General features: G+C 44.9%; 1 protein-coding gene across 1 annotated transcript; it reads left to right on the forward strand.

The window, feature by feature from the left end:
- Nucleotides 1–4,766: 4,766 nt before the first annotated feature.
- metrnla (meteorin like, glial cell differentiation regulator a) lies at nucleotides 4,767–11,027 on the forward strand. Its single transcript, XM_076080156.1, has 4 exons — nucleotides 4,767–5,112; nucleotides 6,731–7,119; nucleotides 9,912–9,971; nucleotides 10,119–11,027. Exons 1-4 carry the CDS (start codon nucleotides 5,012–5,014, stop codon nucleotides 10,430–10,432), a joined length of 864 nt encoding a protein of 287 aa, XP_075936271.1. The 5' UTR covers nucleotides 4,767–5,011; the 3' UTR covers nucleotides 10,433–11,027.
- Nucleotides 11,028–15,653: the final 4,626 nt, after the last annotated feature.

The following is a 15,653-nucleotide window of genomic DNA, read 5'->3' on the forward strand; positions in this document are numbered from 1 at the left end:
CCTCCTCCCTTGCAAAGTTGTGTTTGATTGGCAAATCCTGGAGCCTCTGAGCCACCTGGATCTGCGGGCCTAATCCATATCTGATCTCTGTGAAATTTGAAAGCAGAGCGCATGCTGGGTTCACTTTTATTATGTTGCTTTCATAAGAGTTGCCCACCTGCCCTGTCAAAATGAGCTCTGACCCAAATTCCTCTTATGAGCACCCGGCGCTGTGGTCCCTCAGGTTTCTTCTGCTGAGTGAGGGATATGAAGGAGCTGATAGCATGGTGTTGGAAACAGCTTGAAGGCATCAAGGGCTAATTCAGCATGGACTTGAGCATGTCGCTGTGTGGAGGCCTTGGCAACAGCTAATCTCCTCTGCCACCCCTCACATTGCTTACAATAGTAACACCAAGGAACACCACCGTGACATTTTCTGTCTTTCTCCTCATCGGCCTCTCTTTTCTCCGTATTTCAACATGTTTTTTTTGCTCCCCCTCCCCACAAGCACGTTAGCTATACATCACCATTACATGGCTGAAACAAAAGACAGGCTCTGTCTTCCCTGGCTTGCAAAAACTTCGGGGAATTTTGAGTGCGATGGGCCAGTTGCTGCATACTTCAAATATGTCACTTCCTCCCACATATGTTCCACACTCAATGGAGGTATGGACTTTTGGCACTATTGGCAATAACACCACTAACCAGGACTGATGATTGACAGCTGGAATGTGTGGTACCATGTTGTTTAAGCAAGAAAAAGTAATTTCAAGGTGTTGGAAGAGACAACCACCATGTCTCTCTTCAGATACGGCTAATTCCTGTTTACTAAGAGACATTTTCATGCGGGTTTGAGCTCAGCTGCATGTCTGACAGTCTGGAAAGCAGCCAGAGAGGGATGATGACAGGCAGACGGCCTCTCGATGATATCAGCCTCTGCCTTTGCATACCACAAGATATCGGACATGCTTGTGTGACTTGACAGTTTATCTGTCCGAGATAGCAGACTTAAAGAAACAGGTTGAGACTGGCTCTGTAACAGAGCAGTGCGGTTTCGGTGTTCATCCCACTGGTTCCGAGGGGAAGGTTGTTAAAAATCAACTCCAGACAAGCTTTCAGCCCTCAACACAGAAGATGTCGGCCAAACGGGTGAATAAACTGGACCTTTTAGAACCCAGAGGAGAAAGTGCAAACAATGGGTTTTGTTCATGGTCTGATGTTTAAAAAAAAAGAAAAAAACAGTTCTCTTGTTTAATTATTGACAAGCTTAGTTTCTTGTTTTCCCACAGTGAAAGGATTAAAGAAAGAAAAACAGAGTCAAAGAAAGAGGGGACCGTGAGGACACACACACACACACATAAACATCACATCCTGTCAGCAGCCTAATCTACTTTATGACTGCTTTTTCACCTGGAGGCTAGCTCCGGGCATGAAAGTGAGTCACACTCAGCAAGAGTTTGTGACAACAGGCTCGACTAAAAAAAACAATCCTGCCCCTCCCCCTCAAAGTTCAGCAGCCTCCCCCTCCTTGACTCCCAATAAACTCCACCATCCCAGGCATACGTAACTCATATTTACCACCTGATCCTCTAATTAAATCTGGACCTCACTCTCTATCTGTTGAACATGATGGTCTCTCTGCCAAGTTTCAATCTAAAACGGGAGCACACTGTATGATTTTAACTGTCACAGTCTCCTGCTATCTGTCATCGATTCGGTTTATTTTCCCGCCTTCGTTTCCCACTTTCCGCTCCCACCACCAGTGAAACTTCTGACAGGTGGAGGGTGAGAGAGCTAAACCTGCTTCCTTTAAGACAATAACAAACACTGAGAGCAAGTGATCGAGCAACTGGAATAACAAGAAAAGGGCAAACACCCTCTTCTTGGAAGAGATTAATTATGTGCTGTATAATATATAGTCATGTAACCATGGATTAGGGCTGCAACAACGGATTATTTTCACGACAGACTCATTCTTAATTATGTCTGTCGATTAATCGTTTAGTCTATAAAATGTCAAAAAAATAGTGAAAATGCTCATCACAATTGGGCCAAGGTGATGTTTTCAAATGACTTGTTTTGTCTGGCAGACATTTCAAAAGCCCAAATATTCCTTTTCCAATGTTCAAAAACAAACCTCAGTGTTTGGCATTGACTTAAATGATTGTCAAAACGGTTGCTGATTATTTTTCTGTCGATCAACTAATTGTTTATGCTCTAGCTGTGACATTGAAGTCCATCAAAAACGGTCAGTGTGCATACTAAGTGCTAAAATACTTTGTTAAATACTCAAAGATGGTAAAAAGTGAAATATTTGTTGCACACGTTATACAATATAGTTAAGTAAAGTCGTTTTATTGTAAACTGGCTGTTAAAATGATGCATTGTCAATATTAATATATACTATACTTTTTGGACTTCTTTACTGTTAAACTCAAACAAAAAAAAGCTTACATTACCCACAATGCAACTTGACATTCAACAGTTTGGTATTCAAGTGTGTTATGCCACTTGAGTTCGCCTTTAATCTTAGAATAAAACAAGAAAGCCACACATTGTGTAACTATGATAAAATGATTGAGAAACTCTTACAGGTAGCTTTGGTTTAACAGTGCAGGTGTCATTGTGATGGCTCCTCAGGCTTCATGTTCGGACACGCCTCGTGGCTCTTTTTACGTCATCCAGAGGTCTTATACCAGACAGCGTGCAATGCAAGGACTACAGAAACCAGACAAACTGACACAATGACTAAATTACACAAACGATACGACAACGTTGCTCAATTTGAAGTCTGGAAGACGGCTGAGAGTTTGAGCAGTTTTATTAAAGAGAGAGAATCTATTGTCAAATTAAACACCGTTCTGCACTATGCACCTGATGTTTGTGGGGCTCTTTGGTGGCATGCGGCCCATGCTGGGACATGTACCCTGCATGTCGGGTCGTATAGAGACATCGATCACCAACCAGCCACAACCAAATAAACCTAAGAAACCGGAGAGGAAAAGTAGCAGTTAGAAACTGCTCTGGTTTTCCTCGTCAGACAGGTTTCTTTCCCATGCCAAACAACTTCTTGCTTGAAAAGAAAAGATCCACGACTTGAGTAATGACTAATTTATGTTTACAGATGCACTCAGTGGTTAACGGACCCCGCCGCTACAAGTCCCTGCAGCTCTTGTTGCACTTGGAAACAGAGCTGAACTATAAAGGGAGTGTTTGTCTTCAAGTTTTGTGTCACAAAGTTATCAATCAAATGTCAAAGTATTAATAGGCATTACTATTCTTATTTGATGTTCTGAAATGACTCTTTCACCGTGGAGCTGGGATGCATGGTGTGGTTTTCTAGATCCCCAATCATATGAATGAACTATGTAGGCATAGAACCACCATTATTATTATTATTATTATTGTAACTTTTACATATAAATAACTGAATTAAAAACTGAACAAATATATGGTGGTTGTCAGGGTATAGCTGCTAATGTATTCTTTTAGACACAAATACCATTTTCAGCCCTTAAATGTCAACATACTGTACAATTGCTGAAAACTTGCAGCAAAACTGAGCAGTAATACAGTTTGATTTCAGTAACGCTGCAGCTAAATATAATATGACTTTATTCTGGCGATAGTTCATGAAAGTTTTAATCAGATCCTAAATTTAACAGGAGGCCAGCTGTTATCATGATAGTAACTAAATTCAATCCACGTACCAATAATGAACTGGTTTAGTCAAGTTGTATTCAGTCACTTCTCTGCTGAAAGCATTTGTTACCAGATGCTCTCACTTTTCCTCCTTGTCATCTCAAACCATTTAGCCTGACTTCACTGACTTCAGGACAGACATTGTGTGAAGGCTCTTGGAGGACAATTCTGCAAAATCCCTGATTTAGTTGCGTACAGGGTCAACTTCATGTAGCCTCGATCCATTTAGGAATAGTGCTGATTGGCCTTCTTAAAATGAAAACGGCATCATTTAGTTTTGTCGAAATACAAAAAGGCGAACATGTAGGGCTGTTGTAATCCTTTGCAAACTAAATACTTGATTTTTATGCTTACTTCAAGTGCTATCGGAACTTTCCACATTTTCTATCAAAACCAAATTTATCAAATGTAACGCAACAAATGTAATAATGCACATTGGCCTATTTTTTCATATATATATATATATTTTTTTTTTCTTAATCACAAAATAAATATAGGCTACACTCAATGTTCACAACAAAAAAGTAATTATTCTTGAATCACAAAGAAGGTGTTTGTGTCTCAAATAAACTGTTAACAGTTGACGCAGTTGGTATGTAAATAACTGCGATGAATACAAACAAAAAACAATCAAATAAGCAGCAACAACGACAAATCTTTCTCCTAAACTCTGTGGAGAATTAGGTTAATAATCTGTTTGCTATATTTTGTGTTTGATCTGAAACTTGTTTGTCACATATCTACATTTGTTTAAGTACATACAATTGTTCTGTCTGTATATACAACATTTTTAATTATTGTGGATTTTTTACTTTTTCAATTACTTATTTATAATACTTGTTTTGATCTTGTTTTTGTTTTATTACTATGTCTCTTGTTTGCACTATACTATATGCTGTAATCCTGTAAATGTCCCCGGTGTCATTTAATGTTTGTAAAATAAAAAAACAACAACATTAACCAATTTTTTTTAAGACGCTAAACCCACGTTTATACTGTGAAGCTTGGAGGTCGGACTCTCAGTTTAGCACGTGAAGGCAGCATCCTTGATAAACCACTGTTGGATGGGGTGTGACGTAGAAGAGCAATCAGGGCTCGAGACGAAGTTGAGCTTCACTCTCCGCACTTTTTACCGTCAGCAACTGGACCGAGTCTGAAAACAAGCGCCGTTTACTCACCAGAAACCTCCCGGGAATCAGAGCAGACTACCCCGGGGGACCAGCGGCCGGACGGACGGACCGGGGACACATGGACACGCCATGTAGCTGGAGATACGGCGGTGGACTTCTTCACGGTTTCGCTCACGAAGAGGCGCAGTGAGATTAAAAACATGCTCACCGCGATGCTGGCCTCCCTGCTGCTGCCTCTTCTGCTCCTCTGTCGGATTTCTTTCTGCCAATATTCAAGCGACCAGTGCAGCTGGAAGGGCAGGTGAGCTTTACCGTCCCCTGGTCACTGAATGTGACAATGTTGCTAAAAACGTAAAGAAGTCTGAAAGTATGTTGAGCTGCAGCGAGCTAAAAAAAAAAAATGACTGCGACCGAAACTCGGAGCGCGGTGATGTGAAATCAGGCGGCCGAGTTTAACGAGAAAAGTACTAAATACAGATATATATATATATAACACATGTGTACTCTACGTTCAAAAAGTAATTATACGATGTGAAAGGATATTAAAAGTTGTATAGATGTTTTACAGACACGTGAGCTTTGGTCTGGGTGGTGCTGAATTTATGAATGACTGACGTTATTTAATCAAGATATGACTCCAATTAAAAAGTGCTTTCTATAATGAACTTGGGAGTATAAAAAATGGTGCTGAATTATACATTGATATATCTGCTCCAACTTTAATCTAAGGGTCAATATCCCCCTCAAACAATACTGAAATACTCGATGGATCACACGGATCTCCCAAGAGCTTTTAAGTATTTTGGGTTTTAACCAATTTCCAAAACCTCAGGCAGCATAAACTGGAAAATGTTAACCTCTCATCAAACATCTGCTTTGCACTTGAGAGGCTGTGCCTCAGATAGTGTGGTTTTGTTTTTCATCCTCCAGTCAGGAGGCGACGTGCAGCACTTTGAGCCCTGCACCAGTGATCTGTTGCTCATTAGTGAGCCTCTCTTGACTAATCTCCTCTAATTGCATGCAGAAGTGATGGAGTTGGAAAGTAGTTAATTAGAGGCGTGCTGAGGGGAGAGCCTGGTTATGGGGGCTTGGGCTGCATATGCTCAGCATGTGCCGTGGGTTACTTTCAGATCTACTGGCAAATTAGAATTTCAGCATCTCATTTTCAGGAAGCTGGGCGTTTCTCCCCCCAGAGTCAGACCGCCGGCTTGGCACGCGCATGCTGGTGGACTGCTGATGGCTTCCTGCCTCTGGCTTTGCCACTGACTGACTGACTGACTGACTGACTGGAGTTTTTCAAACCCTGACCAGGCATTAAGTTCTGCAGGGAGTCATTTGGTCATGCTGGCGCCAGAGTCCGAAGTGCTGCCCGGACAAGTCTCTTCCAGTCTCTTTGGTGGCTTGAAAGCAAAGGGGAGGGCTCGGTGCGTGACCTGCATTTGCACTTGCATGCAGCGGGCCCGGCTACTGTTGCTGCCGTTGTCTGCCCAGAAGCCCCTGTGTCCCTCCATTCATCCTTTTTCTGCTTCCAAGCTCTTCCCCAAAAGGCAGCCTGCCAGTGGTGCGTTTTGCCAAAAGCTCTAGGAAGAACAATGTGGTATAGGAGAAGGGGGGGGGGGGGGGTGTTGGAGCTGAGGTCACTGGCTGCTCCGGCTCGTGACTGGTCACGCAGCCAGTCTTGCGCACAGACGACAGCCATAATGCTTCAGGAGGAATGTGGTCTAATGTCCTTGCAGTCTGCCAGAGGTCTTCACCGTGGTCAGATAACTCGGGCTATTAAAAAAAAACTCCCTTTACACTGAAGTTGAGTTTGACAAACTCCACAAAGAAAGCTTTCTGTGATTTTACACTTGACAATGCCTGGCGCTTTAAGATTTGAGTCGTAGATGTCCGCTGACCTCTTTTCGTTTCCTTCCCAGTGGTCTGACTCACGAAGGCCACGCCCGGGACGTGGAGCAGGTGTACCTGCGTTGCTCCCAGGGCTCCCTGGAGTGGCTCTATCCCACGGGGGCCATCATCGTCAACCTCCGACCCAACACGGCGTCCCCCGCCGCCGCCCGCCTCTCCGTCTGCATCAAGCCCTCGGCAGAATCCGGCGGCACCAACGTCTACCTGGACCGCAGAGGCAAGCTGCGGTTGCTGCTGCGCGATCGGGACCAGGCTCGGGGCAAGGTGCAGTGCTTCGGCATCCAGGAGGGCGCTCTCTTCATCGAGGCCGTCACGCACACGGACATCAGCCGCCGGATCACGGCGTTCCAGTACGAGCTGGTCAGCGACCGGCTGGGGCCAGAGGCACACTCGGTGGGAGGTAAGATACACCTCCATTATGGTGTAATATTAGTGGTCAACCTGTAGAAAACCATTATGAAGGTCTGCAGACTTGCCTTTGATTAATTCCCTCAAGGTCTGGCTTCCTTTATGCTTTGTGTGTGTGCTGAGCACTAAATGCAGCCATCTACTGGTGGAAACTTTTATTCAGTTGGACCTTAACAGTAGGAAACTGAACATTCGCTCCAGCAGACTGCTCATACTGAAGCCAAAGTCCATTCCTCTGCTAGCATTGTCTGTACGTTTTTGGTTTTTGGGGGGGAAATATATTTCTTGTCAAAATCCAACTCGTGCTGTGATTATCAAGACTTCAGAGTCTTTATGGAACTTTTTTCTTTTAAAGGATTTAAACGTTCACATTTCAGCATGTGTGTGTGTGTGTGTGTGTGTGCGTGTGTGTGTGTGTGGCCAAACACGGGGCCTCCGTTGGAAAAATAACCGTCTATTTTCACGCTGAGTACCTGCGAAACCTGCACAGTTTCCAGCTGCGCAACAGTGTTTTTTTTCTTTTTTTTCTTCCACCTAAAGCCAAAATATGAGCAATATCGGGCCAACATCTGTTTTTAGGGGCTCTCTGGGTTCACATATCCACATCCTGCGTCATTCTCTGGCACAGCGAGGGTTAAATGCAGTGAGCGTGGACTTGTCAGGGTGCTCCGCTCTGCAGTATAATCTGGTTGTGTGATGTGGCCTGAGATAGCACTCGGATGATTCACAAAGACAGCGGTCTCGTGTCATCTGAAGCCTGGACTGGTGGATTGATTGCTGCTTCGCCTCTTCTCATCTTTTATTTTTTTTTATGTCTCTTCCATCTCTCCTCTTCTCCGTGACCCGCTGTGCTGGGATTGAGTTGCTCACCGTCGAGCTGGAATGCGTCTCCAACCAGATGTTGGGAGGACCCTTCTATAGGCTTAGTCGTCACTCCCACTTAAATTATTAGTTTTCCTCCTCTCTGTCTCACTATTTCCTACCTCCTTAACTCCTTTCTCGTCTATTTATCATTCTAGTATTTTCCTTTTTCATTCCTCTCCCCTTCATATATCTCCCCTCTGCTCCTCCTGGCTGTTTGAAGTAGTTTTGTTGTCGGTGCTGAGTGGTATTAGTGAAGTTGTGCTCCATTACAGTGGAATGCACCATGGCCCAGATGTTGCAGGGACACTGGATGGTGCTCCTTTACCACTCGCCCCATCCCACATCCCTCTCTGCTCCTGTGAAGTGGTTCTGCTCAGAGTGCTGCTGCATGTGCATGGGCCAGAGAGAGAGAGATGCTGACTCTGCTCTCAGTCCATTCCTGTGGTTCTGTTTCATGTCTGACATGTGAGCCCCGCTCGGCTCTGCTTTCGGAGGGAAGAAAAAAAACATGCCTGGGTTTAGGCCTCGGCTTTGTGCCGCTCTGCCTAATGCTATAGCAGCACGTAGGCTCACTTCAAAGGGCCCTTTGCACTCTGCTCTGGGCGAGGTCGGCCGCTCTGAAGTCTCCCGGCGCTCCAGCTGTTCTTAAGCGGTCCGAGCTTGTGGCTGTTTGACCTTTTTTGATTTTTTTTTTTTTTTTTTTTGATCCCTCACAAGCTGACCTGAGACATGCTCACCCCTCAACCCTAAACTCTCCTCTTCAGACAGGCCAGCTAAAAATAAGCTCCAGCTGCTAAAGATGACATCTCTGGTTCGGGACTTAATTCAGCGTAATGGTCCTCATATCAGGATTCATAACACTATGCATCTATGGTGATCCACCCGAGTTTACAGTTTTTAAGAATTCTTTCTCCAATTTGAATTGATGGACACCCACTGCTGCCCAACCCCTCGGCTCATTGCTGACTCGACACCCCTCCCTCGGCCCACACCCCTCCTCCCCACCTGCCCCTGTGTGCCAATCTGCCGCAAAGTAAAACCACAGCAGATCTCGGGCTAATAAAGGCGTTCTGGTAAGGCCGGCCGCAGGACCACCTGAGTCAACTAATCATCGACTTGACTGCTCTCATTTAGGGCCCTTTCTCCTGCTATAAAACACTCTGGAGGCGGGCAGTCTGTGTTGCTGCTCTACAGCCTCCAGTAAAATGTAGCCTGGGGTCAGGCTTTTAAAGTACTGCCTATTTCTCTTTTCTTTTTTAGACCCAATTATTTGCCCTTAAGTCATGAGAGCATGTCTTCTCTTGGCTTGCCCTTTTATTGTTCAAAACCAGATATGTTGATGTGGGAGGCTTTGCCCTTCTTATCGGCCTCCTCTCTGAAGTGATTTCACTTTTAAGGCTGTTATAAAAAAAAAAAACTCTACTTGAATGTTATGGTTGAGACATTGCTCGCTGTTTCAGTCCCAGCAGGCCCGCTGAAGCGCTAACATTGCTCGGGTCAGAGATGAAGCCTTTCCTCGTTGGCCGTGCTCTCCTCACCCCTTCTCATCTGGTCCTTGTTTGTCATGGAGCGTCATGGGCTCTAGTGGCGGGGGAAGCTCACCGAACAGCCCCCATGAGTATTCAACACTAAATGTTTTTTTTAAAAGGAGTTCATGACAGCTAAATCTTTTTCTGCCATCTTTGTATATAAATAATCATTTGTGGGGGGAATATAAATGACTGTTTCCCCAATTCCTTCGTGGCTGGCCCACAGTGGTGTGTTTTGTTAAAGTGGTACTTAACTGGAGCGTTGTGGACCCAATGACGATTTTTATCATGCAGCGAGACTGGGGAGTGCCAAAGACATAGTGGACGTTTCCTGTTCCTGTTTGTCGTGCTCTACCAAACTCATCCGCCTCTCCTCTCTGTTTTTATTCAGCACCCTGTCAGCCCTGCAGCGACGCCGAGGTGCTTCTAGCCGTCTGCACCAATGACTTCGGTAAGTCCAAACGCTGTTTTGGGGGGAAATTATAAGCGTCCTGCTGCTGTATGTACATAAATGTCCAATAACAACACGACTCTGTCTAGCATGAAACACGGCCGGTACCAGAACCTAAATCCTGTCTTCCTTCTTGGTGTTTTTCAGTGGCACGGGGCAGCATTACGAAGGTGGAGTTGGAGGAGGAGCACTCGTCTGTCACCGTGGAGCTCAAGCGCCTCTACAGACAGAAAACCCAGGTCTTTGTGTCTGGGGGGGTGAGGGTACGGAGGTGGACTGGCCACATCAAGATGCCCCTGCAGTGTGGGGTGAGGTCAGGGGAGGGCGAGTTCCTCTTCACCGGGACGGTGAGGTTTGGGGAGGCCTGGATGGGTTGCGCCCCGCGCTACAAAGACTTCCTGCGGTTGTACGGCGAGGCGCAGCAGCAGGGGACCAACCCCTGTCACGTGGACACAGACTGAGTGCGTTACCTACCCTCGCTTTGAACAATGACAAGTCCTCGCTGTGTGGGGAGGAGAGCTGAAAACAGAGTTCATGCTGTGGAGAGAGAGAGGCTGATGGACTGTTCCAGTGGCAGACTCTCGCTCTCTCGCTCTCTCTCCTCTCCTGCTGTCTCGTGACTCTTTTGGAGACAAAGACCGGAGCTCCTGAATGTTGCCAAGCAGCATGCTGGATGGACTCTGCTCTCAAAGTCCAACGTGACGCAACGTGGAATATGTTCGGACTGCTTTTCTCAGACGAGTAACTCCCAGTTTTTAAATGTAGCAAACCCCCATTTGGTTTTTCTTTTGTATAAAATGTGAATGGACATTGTATATTTTGAAGCTCGGCGTGCTTTGTAAAAACAGCTTGATGTACAGTTTTGAAGTTATTACTTATGAAAGGAATGTATAAAGTGAAAGCCTGTTATTTTTATTTTGTTAAAAAAAAAAACGATTCGCAATTTTAATGCCTGAATTCATGTTTTGGTTTTTCAGGCTGTACAATTGTAGAAAAACAGACCAAAAAAAAAGCAAAAACTTTTTTGCCATTGAGAATAAAAGCTTTTATTCCCTGGATGAGTGTTACTGTCTGTGGTGTTTACAAAATAAATAATTGACAAAATCCGCCTTGGGTGAAGAAAAAAATGTCATTGATTTAAACAAAAAAACAAACTTTTCTCTGTTTGATATCATAGTAACCTTATTTTCTGGGGTTTTGGACCGTTGGCTGGACATCTCCAGGCTCTGGGAAACTTCAAACTTCCAAACAATTGATTAATTAGATATATAACTGGCAGATTATTGCACGGAAATAGTTTTAGCCCTAATCATATTTATTTTAAACGCTGTAAACCAACACTTAGTATTTTACATTTGGACATGGTGGGTAATTTAAGATCTGAAAATATTCTCAGTAATGCTAACGGTTATTCTCCCCCCCCCTTATATTCTCCGTTAGAATAAAGCCACTCTCACATGATGTGCATTAGCCTCCTCCGAGATTCACCTCAGCCTAGAGCTGGGACCGTCTGCCAGGGGTACAGAGATTGATATCGGAGAGTTGGAGTGGATTCCTCTGCGTTGGTTCCTGTGGTGATGGGGGTGGCCGTGTGTCAAGGTCAATGTGAAAGGCCTCTTTGTTCCAGTGCAGCAGCCTGGTATGAGAGAGAGAAGACCGAAGACAGACCTGAATACAGCCCTGTGCCTGGGCACGCAGCAGAAAGCAGCACTCTCCAACCACACTCCAAATTTTGATTGGCATGTGCAGTCCAGGCTCGGGCTCCCTGTTTAAATGAAGGCTTTTCATTTTCATCACCTCAAATCAAACATGAGGAACAAATCGCGAGCCGAGGAGGTTATTGGAGCTCTTGGCTGTGCTGCCCCACCAGATGCAACCTGTGAGCCAGGCCTGTCGAGAAGACATCCACTTCATGGCCAAGGCCCTTTTTGTCCGCCCTTTCTCTTAAAACGGAAACGCACCTAGAATGTCTTTCAATAAGTTGCCCCGCATAGACAATTGCTTCTCCAGACAGCACTATGACATGAATTGAATGTCTGAATTCCAGCTGAAAGCCAGCGGTCCCTGAATTGCTCACTGGGAAATGCAAACAGAGTTTCTATGGTAACTATGCCTTACTGTGAACCTTCTTGCTCCGGCTTTAAGACCAAGAAGGAGAGGAGGGTCAGTGGGCATAACTTGGCTGGTGTGTTCTTTGCTGGTTCCTCCCTCTCTCCTTCCTCAGATACACAAAGCGGTCGGCTGTTTTCACTGCAACATAATCAATATCTGCTTCACTGTCCAAAGTGTTAATGTGCGCTGTAATCCAGCGCACATTAACACTTTCCACCCCCAACTGCACGCAACAGAGGCAGCATTTATCTTCAAAATTAACAAACATCAGTTCCAGCTTCTTAGATTTGTGATTATATGAAAACTGTGATAGAAATGTTTCACTGTTGTCGAATAGCTATTGGCTAAGAGCTACTCTCTTTCTGGGTTTGACTTACTTCATAAGCAGGCCTAGGGTGAAAACAACAAAAAAGGATTTGGTCATAGTGTCACTGGGTGTAGCTCGTTCAATTAATCTGACTAACCTGTTACAAATGCACACGCAATTGGTAACAACTTTATGGGTGAGGTCAGATTTCTTTGTGATAGCTAAGGAGGACCAGTTTAAACCAGGCGTGAATACGAGGAGCCTTTGTGCCGTTGGTGTGATTCAGCCAGAAGTCACTGCGTCGTCATCTCGTGGGTGGAATAAAAAAAGTTCTGTTGAAAACTACAGCCAATGGCAAAGTGCACAGTGACTTAGCAGAAAGAAGAGTAGTCAAGTTGAACGGCAGGAGGTCCCCAGCAGTGAGAAGAGGCCTGCGAGCTCAGTGTAGTGGCGAATATTTTTTGCCTCTTTGGGAAGTGGTGGAATGTGGGGAATGTGTTGACTTCACACACGCGTGCACGGCTTCCCTCAGTGCCGCTGCCTTGATTAGCTGTAATCAATAGAGTCTCTGTTTTGTGTGTGTGTGTGTGTGTGTGTGTGTTGGTGTGTATGCCTGCACTGTGCGCGTGGCCCCAACCCCAGCACACATAAACACAGCGCCCCAGCAAGCGAGATAGCCGCCACCCACACTGAGCCACAACTGTCTCTGCAGCTGCGGTCCTAACACCTCCGATCTGACTCAATGCTGCCCTGACACTTCTGTGAAGCAGCCCTCACATGCTCACGTTTCAGGTTTAAAATCTCAATAATCACCACAATAATAATGTGCAATACTACTCCTTTTCTTATGATGTTATTTGTTTTTAACAACTTTGATTTAGGATTGTTTTCAGCCTTGTGTTTGTCAGATGTTAGGGAGACCATGGGAGACTAAAATTGTACAATGATTTCTGATTTATTTAAATTGTCCCAGGTTAAATAAGTCCAGTTACACACAGAGAGAAACACAGGCACTTTTATAGGGGTCATCCCAGGGTCATGCTCTTGATATATTGTGATTTCAAACAAAGGAAGGGAGCCGAATGTTTCAATTGCAGTTTAAAAGGTAAAAAATAAAAAATCAGTACGCTATAAGCTGTTGGTATAGGTGATTTCAACTTTTGACCTAGAGCCTAGAGCAACATACATTGTTGAGAACATAAAAACCCTTTGAAAGGTCTTGATAATGTGTCATATTAAGCTGGGGAACACAGGACCCTAGGAAGAAAGATACGCTCTCCTATTGACAAAAAAACAACTATACCAAGAGTCTACAGCATGTTAGCAGCTCTGTGTAGGCTTAGGCACACACGTGCTTTAAGCTAAATGCTAACATTAGGATGCTAACATGCTCACAGGACAATGCTAACATGCAGATGTTTTGCAGGTAATATTTACCATTTTCACATCTCAGTTTAGCCTGTCAGCCTGCAAACATTTGATAATTAGCACTGACACAGAGTCCAGCTGGGATTGAAGGGAACATCAGTTTTGCAGGAATGCCTATCTGATAATCAACAAAGTATTGGGCAAATTAAAATTATGACCTGACAGAGCACCAGAGCCATTAACATTTATCCCCTAGTGATGTTGAAAATCTATATCATATTAAAAGCCAATCCATGCAAAGGTCTGAGATATTTTAGTCAAAGTGATGGACTGACGACATGTCCTCCTTACAGCCACTAAAAATCCATTGCTGTGCCTGAAATAGGCCTTCCCGTATTTAAGTACCTAAAATGATCTAAAGAAGATTCATCTTTTGATAACAATAAATATAAAAGTACAACTCCATGTATGTAATTTCCAATTCAAGCCAGATAGAGGTGAACATATCAGAAAGCGAGGGTCAGCAAGCCAATAAAGCCCCCCACAGAATGCTCATTAATCCCCAGTGGGTCATGAGTTTCCCAGTCATGAAATACCTCGCAGTCGCCTCCTTAGCCCCGCCTCTCCCACCGAAGCAATGCGGCAGGATTAAGGACTCTGGTGTTGGGTGTCTCTAGCAGAAAGTGATTGCGGGGTCACAGCATGGGCCTACATGTCTAAATATCGGGTATCAAAGGGAGTCTGGGAGTTGTGTGCTCCGACTGAGTAATGGGTAGTGTGCACGAAGTAGACCAGGCACTGTCTTCATTGGATGGTGTGGAGATCAGGGTTGCTTTATTTTGGCAGAGACTCATGGGATCACATCCAATTTACAAACATACAGTAGCAATAGTCTGTTGATGAAACTAGTACCCATGCATGTGATAGAAAGCTCCGCACTGCAAAGCTTTTATCATGTAAATGCCTCTTTCTTGGCTGATGTCTGTATTATGACTAATTATTTCAGTTTGTGAATGGTGATTTGCTGCTGCAGTCTGCCGCTACAAGACTGTCTCCTTCTTCCTTTTGTCCCCAGTCGTCCTCTTTTCTAAATGAGTGAATGTGCGCGGCCGCTGTCAGCTCACATGGCTCCCAGAGGCCGCGTCGGGGTGCCCTGTTCGCTCAGCAAACACGCCAATGTCCTCCAGAGTGGGGGGTCCTGCTGCACAGAGCTACTGGGAGCCCCCCCAATGCACTGCGGCCTAATAACGGAGCAGGACTTGGCTCCGACGACATCAAGCAAACACACTGCAAATGGGCACTTTTATTTACTTGCCTTCACGTCCCCGCCCCCAACAGCCTTCATTTACTGGGATCTGCAGTGCCATTTCCAGGAGCCCATGGCAACAGTCGGCCTTGTCAACTGGGGGGGGGGACAACTTTCTCATGATGTCACCATGTCATGGTTATTAGCGGCCTGTTGCAGAGAGACGAGATGTCAGCATCGCAATGGAACTGATTTTTCTTTTTACAAACACAATTTGGATTTTGCTATTGAACCTTGAACTATGAAGTCAAGTATTTTTTGAAGGATCAAGTTTTGTATGCATTTCACAATTCTGTTCCCTTGTTGTTTCTGGTTTCTTTCCCCATCACCATGGTAAAGACGCCAATCAAACTGCTTGTCGGACTGTTGAATAGCTTCAGTTAGCCCCTCCCCCCCCCCCCAGACATTTCCGAGGTCGGATTTGTTCTATAACTTCCTTAAACTGACGATCTGTAATCCGATGGCCAGCTCTTCACCCCACCTCGTAGCACGGAACACTTTGTCCTTCCAATGTGAAGGCAACATGTTCTATAAACGTCTTTTCTAGCATTTACAGCTCTAAGTGATACAATGGATTGAGGATGGACCA

Source organism: Anarhichas minor, unplaced genomic scaffold, assembly GCF_050575085.1.
Source record: "Anarhichas minor isolate MPS153535 unplaced genomic scaffold, ASM5057508v1 ptg000007l, whole genome shotgun sequence".
In the NCBI taxonomy this organism is placed as follows: Eukaryota; Metazoa; Chordata; class Actinopteri; order Perciformes; family Anarhichadidae; genus Anarhichas; species Anarhichas minor.